The sequence below is a fragment of the Nothoprocta perdicaria genome, unplaced genomic scaffold (assembly GCF_003342845.1).
Source record: "Nothoprocta perdicaria isolate Ctin4 unplaced genomic scaffold, notPer1 scaffold_146, whole genome shotgun sequence".
NCBI classification, from domain to species: Eukaryota; Metazoa; Chordata; class Aves; order Tinamiformes; family Tinamidae; genus Nothoprocta; species Nothoprocta perdicaria.
Window position 1 is genome coordinate 1098306 of NW_020454605.1, and position 13036 is coordinate 1111341.

At 43.8% G+C, this 13036-nt stretch overlaps 1 protein-coding gene across 1 annotated transcript in view; it reads right to left on the bottom strand.

Annotated features, from left to right (window-relative positions):
• Positions 1-8285: 8285 nt before the first annotated feature.
• The window catches only part of USP35 (ubiquitin specific peptidase 35), a 21282-nt gene continuing 16531 nt past the window's right edge, over positions 8286-13036 (bottom strand). The window contains exons 9-10 of the mRNA XM_026034543.1: positions 11706-12927; positions 8286-9811 (exon numbers count right to left, since the gene is read on the bottom strand). Coding sequence (XP_025890328.1) covers positions 9641-9811; positions 11706-12927 — 1393 coding nt within the window. The 3' untranslated portion in view covers positions 8286-9640. The remainder of the gene's footprint in view (positions 9812-11705; positions 12928-13036) is intronic.

The window sequence follows — 13036 nt, forward strand, 5'->3', positions numbered from 1 at the left end:
GATCTGAGAGCCAAACGAGAGACATTAGTAAGATTAGGTAATAATATTTCCTAAGTAGCTTGGACCAGCTATTCTTTCCTCAGGCTAAACCCCTCCCAGCACACTAGCTGGATGCTTCACCAACACCAGCAAGAAAAAAACAATCATTAATGTTGATGTAGGCATTAACACATCCCTCTAGCATTGGCCTGAATTTGGAAAGAGCCAGATATGACAAGCCACAAGAGCCTAGGAAACCATTCCCTGTAGAGCTGGATGCTGCCTTGCAAACTAAATCTCGGACTGCCAGCACCAGTTCAGATCTTCTTCTCTCTTACCATGAAAGGGGAGAAATTTGTAGAAAAGCTCTGACGACCTTTTAATACATTGCAGTGTTGGCCTTTTCAGGAATAATAAAGCAAATATTGTAATACTCATGATAAAAATAAGAGTTATCTAGGGAAATAAAATAAAAATAAAGGCTAAGATTTAGCATATGCTTTCTGAAGGTCAGAGGGTGTGTTATAGCTTGCAAGGGCCTTTGCCTCACGTTGAGGGCTTGCACGCTTGTATAGTGAGATAATAAAATGAAGAACAGAGTGCAGTACTTTGTATTTCTATAGCCCTTTTCATCACCACCTCTCAGGGGAGACTAAACATTGGGCCCAATCCAGATCCCACTGAAGTCACCATAAAGCATCCCATGAAATCCTGTGAGCTCATTAAAAAGACACAGACAGACCATCTGGTCTTGGCATCACACAAGTGCCTGAAAAATGGGGAGAATAAGCAGAAAGAAAAGCTGAGACCACCGACCTGTTTTACATCCACCTAACCGTGGGCATTAGGCAATGCAACACCACCAATAAAAGCAGGCAAGTGCCTGCTGAAAAGCAAATTTAACTTCATTAGGAAGCCAATTTTGCTATTTAATCCTCCAAACTGTGATAAAGAACACAAAGGACGAGGGGAAAGGAGCTGCAGTATGTGCTCACTGACCTATACTAGTGAATGTATTTGCTCACCTCATATTACACTGAAATACAACCAGATCTTTTCTACAGTTCTCTGGAGATCTTCCAAACCCACCTGGATGTGACCCCGTGCCACATGTTCTGGGTGCCCTTGCTTGAGCAGAGGCTAGATGATCTCTTAGAGCTCCGTTCCAATCTCAGCCATTCTTTGTGATGTGGACTGCGGCAGCAATTTTAGGGATAGCACCCTATGCTGCTCTTTGGGTCTCAGTAAGAAATAATTATTCTTGGTAAACTTATTCTTATATTCGTGAACAATTATTCTAGAGAGTAAACTGAGCCTAGCTCCAGGCAAAGATGTCATGCACCAGACCTAAAGCCTGGAGAAATCAAAGGACACAAGGCATGGGATATTTCTTTTCCTGAAAACTTCCAATGATTTCCATGGAAAACTGTCCAAATGGCAGGATTGCTTTCATGAGCTTCACCAATAACTGGTCCTTCGCATTTAGCTCCCCAAAGGAACCCTAAAATAGCTACTTTGCAACGGCTGATTGCAGTGAGGTCAATTTTCCCCTTTACCTTGGTCAGAAACAAGCCTTTTGCTATGTTTTTTCCTACCGAGCACCAAGTATGTGGCCTCTACATCCTAAGTAGTGCACTCTGCACTTCACTGCCTCATCCCTCTAGACGTAACTCTGCCGGCCCTTCCTGAGCTCGAAAGCAGTCAAGTAATCAATGGCTGTAGTAGAAATAGTCATTCCTGCTGGTTACTGAGCTCATTACACCAGTCCCCAGTGATTAATGTTTGTGAAGTATTTAGCATTAAACCATATTGAAAAGCAGCTGGTTTAATTACACGGACTGCCAAGAACTTTGTCCTGAAGGCATTAAGTTTATCACATCCATTCTATACTTGGGATGCTCAAGTAAGACTGACTCTTTTGTTAGAAATAGGTATTTTAGGAAGCTGAGAACATTGCAAGTGATTCATCTGAACTGCAAGCAAAAAGTCTGGCTTGAGTCCGTATGTCAAAGCCTTTCCTTCAGCTGGACTGTCCCATTTACAACAAGGGATGTATATGTGTGTGTGTGTGCATGGACAAAGGTTGAATGTCTGACAAGCATCCTGACGTTAGCATTTACTCCTACAAAGTATGAGGGACAAGGCACAAAGCTCTTCCCTCTTCCAAGGCTGGTCGTTTTAAAGGCAGTTTGTTTCCAAAAGTGTGTCCCATTTTGTGGGTGACTATTGCTCCCAGCTAGTCTGGCTCTTGAAATATATGAGCTGCCTTGTAATCAGTTTGTTCAGAACTGCCTTTTTAGTGTTTGATGGGAAATAAATTTCCAGCTATAAATGCCAGACTTAGACTGAAGTAGGAGAAATAAAAGCTGTGTCAGAGTGGACTGTGCATGGGCAAAGCTGAGTGTCAGACTCAAAGTCCGAGCCAAATCTGGAGCCAGCACCAAAAGCTGCCCAAGTCTTGGGACTGCAGGGGACTAATCAGGATGGATTTAGGACACAGAGCTACTAACATCTGTAGAGGGTCATATCCAGGAGCATAAGACCTGGAGGAAATAAAGTAGAGATGTTTGCTGGTAAGATTTGAGTCTTGGTCTTCACACTGTTCATCCTTGGCATGAGTTACAAGTCAGATTTAAAGTGAAGGTTTGTGGATTGTGGAGAGGAGCTTCTGATCATCTTAAGGATCTGTGATGCCTCAAGGGGAACACTCGGTCCAATCCTAGGTCTTATCCATGGAGAAGCAGCTTCTGATGGCCCTGCATGACTGACCCACATGGGTAGCCTTGCACTCCAAGCCATGACATTCCAGCTGTCAGGGAGCTCAGCTGTGCAGGAGAAGCCCTCAGAGAAAAGCGGTGGGGACACAAAGCCTGGACAAAGAGCATGGTCAGATCAGTGCAAGAGGGGATTTGGCCTAGCATAGGGTGCCAGAGAGGTTGTTTCACCTTCATCCTTGGAAGACCCACCTGGATCAATCCCTGAGCAATGGGATTGGATTCTACTGCTGATCCTGCAGGAGCTCCCAAGGTCCTCCTAATGTCCTGTTAGCAACCTAAGCAAGGCCAGGACCTCTTCTCCAGCTACAATTCCCATCTCTAAGGCTAAATCTGCTTTGCTTCTTTGGACAGCTGCTGAGACACACAGATGAAGTTCATACTGATAGGAGAAGAACCAACTGTAAAGGCTGCAGGATTGAAGGTTTTTCACCTGGGTGGTTCTGCAAGGCTGAGCACTATAAGCAGGTCTCTTTAGGAAATGAGAGGCCAGGGTTGTTGCCAGTATCTCATGTGGCTTTGGTAGAAGAACGTTCTAGTAGCTTCTGGGTCCTGACTGATCTTTCTGGCCTCATAGAGGAGTAAGAGGATGGTTCCCTGAAGTCACACACCAATGTTTCAGTGTTTCCTTAGCTTGTGATGTTGCTACTCCATTTCAAAGCTGCACCTCACATCACACTGTAGAGATGGTTTCTAGATAAGCCCAGTGCCTTTGAGGTATGTCCATGGAGATGCTCCATTCATAATGAGAAGGGTAAAGGGCAGAACCTAACCCTGTCCCCAGATGGGGCATAGGGCCTAGGGAACATCAGAGCCATCAGAGTCATCCTTGCTGTATGAATAAACAAGCGATTCACTCTGCTCAATACTGGTTCCTTAAGAGATGCCAAGTATATGCCAAGACTTAGCGTTTTCTTTCACAGCTCCCAGGGCAGATCAGAGCCCTGGAATGCCCAGAAAGTGCTAACCTTTTCTCATTCATGCATCGATCTCTTGACTGTTAATGAGGCTCATGCAGAGATCTATACCTTTAGGTAACGATTTCTCTCTTGAACAGGAGCAATTCATCGCTCTGTAAGATCATCCTTTGTTTCTCTTCCATGTAGTTACGATTTTATCTCCTTGTTCACAACTCCTGCAGATGTCTTTCTTACTAATAGGGTTGCTACTTCAGAAGCTAGTGGCTTCTTTTGAGAAAATTTGATATGTATCAAGGTGTCATGAGATACAGCTCTAGCTCTGCTGGCCCATGGCCAGCTTGTTCCCTGCATGCACCAAGTCCAAATTTCAATGCCAGTCCCCAATTTGCAGATCAGAAACTGGGCAGTGTGGCTCCATCTCTTGAGCTAAAAGAGCTTCTCTATGGACTTGCTTCACCTTGGAGGGCTCTTAATTTTCTATGTGACTCAGTTCTAAGAAATGAGGGGAGCATCTCCACACCCATGGATGGCTACATGTGAGAGGTCAGCCCCAAGATCAGGAGATAGGAAAAAAATTGTTTTTATTGTAGTTCTCTGGGTGACACCATAGTATATCTTCGAAAGGGAAAGAGTTCCTTTGAGCTCTTGGTATCATCCCACTTTCTCTCCAGTTTGTAAAATGAATATTTTTAGTACTTGTTTCCCCATCTCACAAACGTGTTGTGAGGCTTAATTAGTCAACATCTAATGATGGAAAGAGCTAGTTTGAGTCTGCACGCTGCAGCAAAGCAGCTTGTGGTGATGACACTACAACATTTTCAGGCCCTGCATCACAAAGGGCAAAAAAAAACTATTTTACACAACACATTAAAAACCCATCCATGATTGCCAAGGGGGAAATATTTTCTCTTGAGTGAGATGGTGGGGAGAAAAAAACCTTTTGCACAGTTTTGACGTTCTACTGCCATATGATGCCTGAAAATACAGTATCTCTTTCAAAAGCCTTTCTGAAGTTCTGGTGGAAGCCTGCCCAAAGCCTGGAAAGGGAGTAGGACCCTGGACTCCAAGGAGAGTCTGCCAGTGAGTCCCGTAGGGTTAGGACCAAACCTTTAGAGTAGGACATCCCCATCAACCCAGTCCTTGGGGAAGTCAAACGATCCCCTTCGTTGACTTCAGTGATCTTTGCGTGGGAATGACCCCATCCACTTAGGGTAGCTTTATCTGTTTGTTTCTTCAGCTGCTGCGAGGGGAGCCGGAGCCCTGGCTTTGAAGTCGTCGCACTGGCAGCCTATCGCAGTGGTATTTTGTGTGTTTTGAAACCTATGACTGTTCTTAAACACAAGTTTTGGGTTTTTTTTCATTTGTAGAGGAAGGACAAGAGTAATCTGTGGCAAACTGTACAGTACGTGTCTTCTTGTGGTGTCACTGAATGGTTGTTAAGTTTTCAAATCACTGTGGACAGCTAATCACTTAAGTTATTAATTTATTCTTTTGGGGGGTTGTTTTTTTTTTTTTTTAAGTAATTTGAAACAATTATTTATCCTGTAAATCAGTCTTGAGTGAAACCTAGATAATACCTTTTTTGCTGTTAATAAACATGGTACCTGCCTGACGTGAAGGTGATCTCGTTTTTAAGTACTGTATATGCAGCAGAAAAGCAATGGGAAAATAAAAGGATAATAATAATAAAAAAAGACCTCTCTCACTGCTGACTCCAAAGATTGATTCAGGGGGGAGAAAAGGGCTAATAATTTATGGCCAGCACTTCCCATGCCCTGCATTTTTCTTTTTGTGTGTGTGTGTGTGCTTTTCTTTTCAATGCATCCATCCCTCCTTAAATGACCTCAGAACAAGTCCCACTATGTGGGTGAAGATACAATGGCCATGGACACCAGGTAAACTCTTTCTCTAATCCAACCAGATCCTTCTACCCAGAAGAGTGAGGCAAGGATGAGCTGGTGGCAACATTTACCAGAGCACTGTTTTCTTTTGGCGCTGGATGCACTTTGAACATGTTGCCACAGTATAATTATCTTGCATGTACTTCTGCAGCTCAGAACCAGCATGAGAACCTACACAGCCCATTACAGTGGTGGTGGACGTCTCAAAGAAGCCAGGAAGATTTCTTGGCCCCTGGAGCATAACAGAGGAAAGAAGGTGCATTGGGAATGTCAGCTATTGCAAGCAAAACGTGCAGATGTCTCTTTTTGCCCAACAGGAGAAGGGGGAATGAACCCAGAGTTTGCCCTGCATAGTCTCAGCCCTCGGCACCATCCAGTGTCACATCTAGGGTGATGGAGTGGGGGCAAAATGATAGACCAAGCCTAACCCTAAAATCTTTCCAGACTGACTTCTTAAAGACTGTTTTTCCAAACTTTTTGAAATTGCCTCTGCTTTCAAAGGAGGGATTTCCCGGTGTTTGTTTACTGTGGATCTGGATCCCATGGGGAGCTGGCAGGGCTCATTCCTAAGAGGCAACCCTATTTGAGAGGCTTCATGGTATAAGCATGGATGTTCCACGCTAGTTAGCCCCAATGCCAGCAAATGGTCCGGGATATGTTTGATTCCCAGCTGTAGATGATGCCAACCAAATAAAAGCATGAGGGGATGTTAGAAGCATCAAAGTAGTAGTGAGAGAAATAGGCTATTTATACAAGAAGAGCTGATCACTGAAGTAATGTCTGGGTTGTACCCCCCCATGCAGTAAGTGCAGGCAGCAGTGTAGGACTATATTATATATAATTATTATATATATATATAGTTATATATAATTATATATTTTATATATATAGATTATATATCTATATAATCTATAGATATAGATAATATATCTATATATGTGTGAGTCTATTATATGTGATATCTGTTTTATATATCTATATTTCACAAGTCACACTCCTAGCCAAAAAATCAGAAGAGTTCTGTAACAAAAGGGTTTCAATCAAGCTTTTTTAAAAATATTGGCAGCTGATAACATACACAAAGTGGAAAGGGCGACCCTTTATCATACAAGGCCTTCAGCGGTCATGAAGTAGGGTGCAGGTCCACCCTGCTGCTTAACATGCAGTTCTTTTCTTGGTTCAACATCAAGTTTAGGAGAAATGAGAAGTCTGCTTTACAGACACTTAGGAAGCATTCACCCAGCTACACATGGCTCTGTCTTTAGGCAAATGTGAGGCCCTGAAACACAAGAATTCAGTGTGCAAGTTACATGAACATATATATTAATAATATTGCCATATTATTTTATTATAATAATGCAATACTTTAGTATCATACTAATACATAGTATATTAATAGAATTACTAATGTCATAGTTTATTGATATTCTTGTTGGTATTAATAATGGTATAATTAATGTAGTGTATGAATATTAATGCTAATTGTAATGCATTTAAAATATTTAGTAAATTATTAATTATATCATATTTTTAATATCTATATATATACATGTAGCAATTATTTGATGAAGAAAAAATTGGAGCAGCTGTAGATAATACTATGAAAACACAGGCTCAGGACCCAATTCCAAAGGGAAATCCAGTGCTAAAAATCATAGGAAATGAACAGAACCCCAAACAGACAACCTCATTATGCCGTTGAAAATACCCAGGCTGTAATCCCACATTGAATACCACTTGTGGTTTGGGTCAGCTCATCTCCAAAAAATCATAATGAAGAACAGGAAGAGATATATTTGGGGAAGAGCTTATCAACACCAACAGCTTCTCTGCGAGATAATGAACTGGGCCCTTTGGCATGGCAAAGAGACCATAACAGCAGAATTTGCAATCCCAAATGGCATGGAGAAAACAGAGAGGGACCAATTATCCTCCTCTTCCTAGGAAACAAGCTTCAGGGAATAGTTAATAAGCGCAGACTCCATTATCCCATGTTGTCCTACTTATTTAGGCCAAGTTTCCCTGTACTTTGATTATATGCCTTGATTATCTAGATTAGTAGCCAATCAAGGCAGAAGGAGTCTCCCACAGATTTAATGTACAGCACCAAACAGAGCTGGGACCAGGTCTCATTAAATGCCTTCAGGTGACACCCTGTTGTAAAGGAGGAAGTCAGCGTGACCTTCAGGAATAAGAAAGCTTTAGGAAACCTCTTTGGACAGGAGATTTTTAAAAGATTATTTTTAATAGCTCAAAATACTGTACTTGTATAATTTCAGCTTTGGATCTATATTTATTTCCCATTAGCACTATTTCAAATCTAGTTTAATTCCAGCAAATACAATAGATACGGTCCATTATCATATACATAATCATTTTAATGCATTTACAATCTGCCAGTGTAACTTGGATTTGAATTTAATGATGTCTCATTCATAACTAATTTAGCTTAAATATAATTCTTCAGCTTTGAAGGTTCTTTATTTGTTTTACATTTAATATGCACATGTACAAAATAGAAGACTAGATCCTCAGATTTATTCTTCCTTGGATCCTTGGGTTTATTTTTCCTCCCCTTTCATCTCAGTGATAAGCAACAACCTGGAGACCCACCAAAGCAGGATAGCCAACAGTGGAGACCATCCACAACCAAAAGGTCACAGAAATGTCCAAAGCTATTTTTTAAAGCTACCAGTATGGGGCACTATGCATGCTGTAAAACTCCATGTTGAATTGATTCATCATGTCCTTTATTCATATGTAGGAAAGACAATAAAAGAATATTATAGCATATGCCAGAGATCAGATCGCAAGCCAGAAAATGTCATCTCTAGTAGAACTTCCATTTGCATCAACGGTAGCAATTTCTGTGCTTTGCCTTTCACTGCATGTCAGTGCAATATTCCCCCCATCCCATCAGGATTAGGCCCTGAATACAGGACCTAAGGCACAAGTTTCTGGTGCTTGAGCTAGAGAAGTCTACAACAGGCATGAGTGAGGAGCAGACGTGGACAACACGATTGGAGAGAGCTACATTCATACACACACGCAACCCAGGGGTAAGGTCAGCCTCCCACCATCAAAATCAGGCTACGCCCTTCAAAACCAAACTTTTTGGTTTATATAATGCATTGGTTTATATATTATGTATTATATTTGTTTATATAATATAACCAGTTTGGCTTACTGTCCTTGCAAACACACATTTTAGAAAACAGCCAGTGGTTTTGGCAAGGGGTCTCCATTTATCAGTGCTCAACCCACAGTATTCCAAAAGAAAGTCCAATTTATGAACGGCACATCTGGCCCAGAAACCCAGGAACTGAGAGCAGCAGAAAGTTGTTGAGTCCCAAGCACATTCCTGAACAAAGGCCTGTGTGTCTGGGCCACCGTGCACACTAATAACACCCAAGTGCCAAGCGAGGTCACTGTAGGAAATGAGTAATACAAAGGGGGCTTGATGAAGCACAAAAACCCCAAGGAGACCAGAATGAGTCTCTTCCAGCTTTAGGGGTTCAGCCTCTTGGCAGAGGTTGGCAGTGCTGGGGGTTTTTTTAAGAAAACACAGCTACTTTACATTATCTCCACCTCGCTTCTCAAAAAAAGCATTAAAAAAATACACAACCAAGCAGAGGCACCCCAAAAACGAGTTGGTGCTGTAGGAAAGCCCGGGCTGCGGATGGGACGTGCAAGGAAGGTCTCAAGACCTGGAGCTCCACGGGCTCTACCCCGTCCTCAGCCAGGCTGGTGGCATGGTTCACAGCAGCAAGACAAGGCTATGCTTAAGCAAAAGGGCACTTCTCTGAGCTGTCATCAGCTGCTCATATCCGTAGATGTTTAGCTACTAGTATTACTTTAAGGCGTTAAGATCAAGTGCATAGAAAGCAGTAGAAGTCAGAATTTGGCTCCGTCCAGTCTCTGAATCAGCCATGGAGTCCTTTTCTTTGTAAGATTCAAGGCCAAATCCTTTCTCTGTGATGTTTGCTGTCATTGGTGTCAGAAATAGGAGCCTCTGGCTTCAGGTCAGCCCAGCTGGCTGGGATAAACGTTTGCTTTAACCTGATCCCTAGAAGACGAGTCCATGAAAGGAGCCGGATCCTCCTCCTCCAGCAGCGGGGCTGCAGCCCCCCGATGAGCTGTCGTCATCCTTGTCCCTGTCAAAGTCTCTCCACCACAGAGGGGATTTGGGCAAGGCAGAAATGTACGCAGCTCTGTTCCTTGCTTCTTTTTCCTGCTCCTGGGTGAAGGAATGGGGAGAAATAAAGCCAAGACATTGACGTTACATGCAGCTAAATGGCACACAGATTTGCTCCAACCTCCCAGCCCTCCCAGTGAGAGAAGCTAGGAGCCAGTTTATTGATCAGCAGGAGCCTGCGACAAATTGGGGTTATCAGACCCTAGTGCCTCAGATCAGACCCTGGTGAGAAACTCAGGAAGGTTAGAGGCAGATCAGAGAGGTCAAGGGTAACTTTCACCAGGAGATCTGGGGCATAAGCTGGGGCAGTTCAGCATTAAGGGATAAATCACAGAGGAATACTTCATCTACAGATCCACTTGTGAAAGTCAATGTGGTCCTCAAACCTTGCTTAAAGTGGGAGGAGAACTGCTAGTGATAAATGATGGCCAGAGTTTGGATTCATAAACTAGAATGCATGGCTGCAGAATCCCTGGAGACACAGAGGTTTGGGGGTCATTGCCCAGCATAGATTACTAACATCTAACTGAGATGAAGCATGAGCTTTCCTCCAATGGCTGAGTGCTCATCTCTTGAGGACTCAAGCTTGAGCTTGATGCTCAAGCATGACATGCCACAGAAGCAGAGGAGATAGAGGAGCAGGGGGACACATCAAAACAGTCCACAGTAAATGACCAAACATCAGACCTCTACCTTTAGCAACCTCTGGGAGAGAAAGAAACTCCTCACATTCCCTCCCATCTGCCTTTCCTTCAGATGATTCACTTTGTATAGCATACTTTTGCTGTTTGGAAATCTTTAAACTCAGTCTATTAATGTAACTTTTCCTGTATTTTATACCCAGCTCACCCATCTTTTCTAGATATCAAGTAGAAAATTGATGCAGATCTTTGGTCAGCTTAAATGAACTCAACCCTCCATCTGAAGACATGCTTGGGAAGCATTAAAAAATATGTTTCTGTTAGTCAAGATCAAGCAGCTGCTTATCAATCGCTCAACACAGGCATAAAGAAAAGTCAGGCCTAACCTTGGAGAAAGTCAGCAGAGATATCATTATACTGCTCAGGAAGCTACCAGCTGATCAGACTAGGCAACAGGAACAAATCTATGTAGGGATCACACTTCCCTGTGAAGCACATCATCCTTAGGCAATGCATGTGGGGTTGATAGTAATGTGGGGTTGAACGTATGGTTAAAAAATCAAAATTCCCTCCTGCTCCAACTTGGCAGCCTCAGACAGGGAGCCACAGCTTACGTGATGAAGGAGTTGGGGAGAAATGGAACTACCGGAGATTCCAGCAGAAAGCTACAAAGATGATTAGGTGACTGGAGCATATTGCCTGTGAGGAAAGACTGTGAGAGCTGGGTCTGCTTAGCCTGGAGAAGAGCAGGTTGAGGGAGGATCTTAAGGGAGGATGTCAAGAGGATGGGGCCGACTATTTTCATGGATCGGCAGAGACGGGGACAAGAGGCAACAGACAAAGACTGAAACACAGTCAGTTCTGCCTGAATATGAGGAAAAACTTCTTGACTGTGAGGGTGACAGAGTACTGGAACAGGCTGCCCAAAGAGGTTGTAGAGTCTCCTTCTCTAGAGATACTCAAAACCTACGTGGATATGACCCTGTGCAACGTGCTCTGGGTGAGCTTGTGCGGAGAGGTTGGACTGGACACTCTCCACAGGTCCTTTCCAACCTCAGCCCATGTGGGGTCTGTGATTCTGTGTGGGAAAGACATCACTTAGCCATAAACATAGCCATAGAAGCCGTATACAGAGTACAGTACTTAACATAGCCCTGAGTTAACTTGCGTATCTGCACATACAGACTTATCCTCAGAAACAGATCCTGATGCCACCAAGATCAGTGGAAACAGTTCATTTCACGAGCAGCAGGAACACATCCTTCTACCACAGCTCAAATGGCAAAGGGAGTTACCTGCAGGTAGAGGAGGTTATCTTTGGAAATGGCTTCCATCAAGTCCTTATTGAGGGAAGGTTCTCCATGGGGGCGGCTGCTCTCAGCCCCAGCCTTGTGCATGGGGCAGCTCTGCCTGCCCGGCCGCTGCCTGTAGAAGAGCACGTAGGCCGTGTCTTTGGGGAAGAAAGAGGTCACGTTGCTGACCGATTCGAAGGAGGAGAAGGAAACCCTGGTGTCGTTGAAGAGGTACCACTGGATTTCAAAGTCCAACTGCTTGTCAGATGTTGGTTTCAGGGTCCCATCCCGAGGCTGCCCATGGGTGACGGTGTCACTGCACTCTCTGGAGTAACAATAGTAGTGGCCACTCTCAGATGAGATCCCTGAGTGCACCACCACACTGCAAAGGTCATAGATGATGGACACAAAACTGCTGCTCGGTGCAGCTCTGTCCTTCCTGCGTTGCCAAACATCCTCGCTGTCTTCTGGGGCAACAAGAACAGGCAGCTTCAGCACCAAAGGAATGGAGACATTATCCAAGATCTTCTTCCTCCTCATGGTCCTTGGGTCAAAGGAAAATCGCAGCAGGGTGAGGATGAGGTAATGTGGCCCCTCCGTCAGCTCGGCCACTTTCTCAGCATCCTGCAAAGAAGCACATTTCTCACAATGGTATTTATTCTCTGCTGTCAGTTTTTCTGGGGACAGGAAATAATTGATCAAATCTGGTACAGATCTGGAGTCCTTGGGACTGCAGGTCTGCTCCCCAAAAGCCAAGAGAGGGTCCTTGGTTGAATCCATGCCAACAGCATTGCTGTTTAAGGGAGTTGCCTGGTTTCCTGGCTCCTGGAAACCCAGTGTTTCCACCGGCACAATGTTGGCTGCACGGTCTCCAGACACATGAGGCTTCCTCCGGATCCAGGGAGATCCTGTTATCTGACTTGGGGTTCCAGGAGGTTCAATAAACTGTGGGCCAATTTCTTCCACTGGTAAAACAGGCGCGCTCCCTGTGCTAAGTACATGTCTGTCCGGTGGAGGGAAAGCCAGGGATAGGTCTGTGAAGGCTTCTTCTCGAGAGGAGACATTCAGACACTTCAGGCAGCGGATTTTTGTCATCATTTTGCCCCCAAACATCTTCTCAATTAATGTCTTGTTTAAATAATGTTGTTCCATGGCCTGAGACATAAAGCTGGATTCTTTGAGTTTTTGGTAGATCCTTTTTCCAGTTTTTTCTTCTTCATGTAATCTTTCACAGAGGAAAAGTGAGAGAGAGAGAGAGAGAGAGAGAGAGAGAGAGAGAGAGAGAGAGAGAGAGAGAGAGAGAGAGAGAGAGAGAGAGAGAGAGAGAGAGAGAG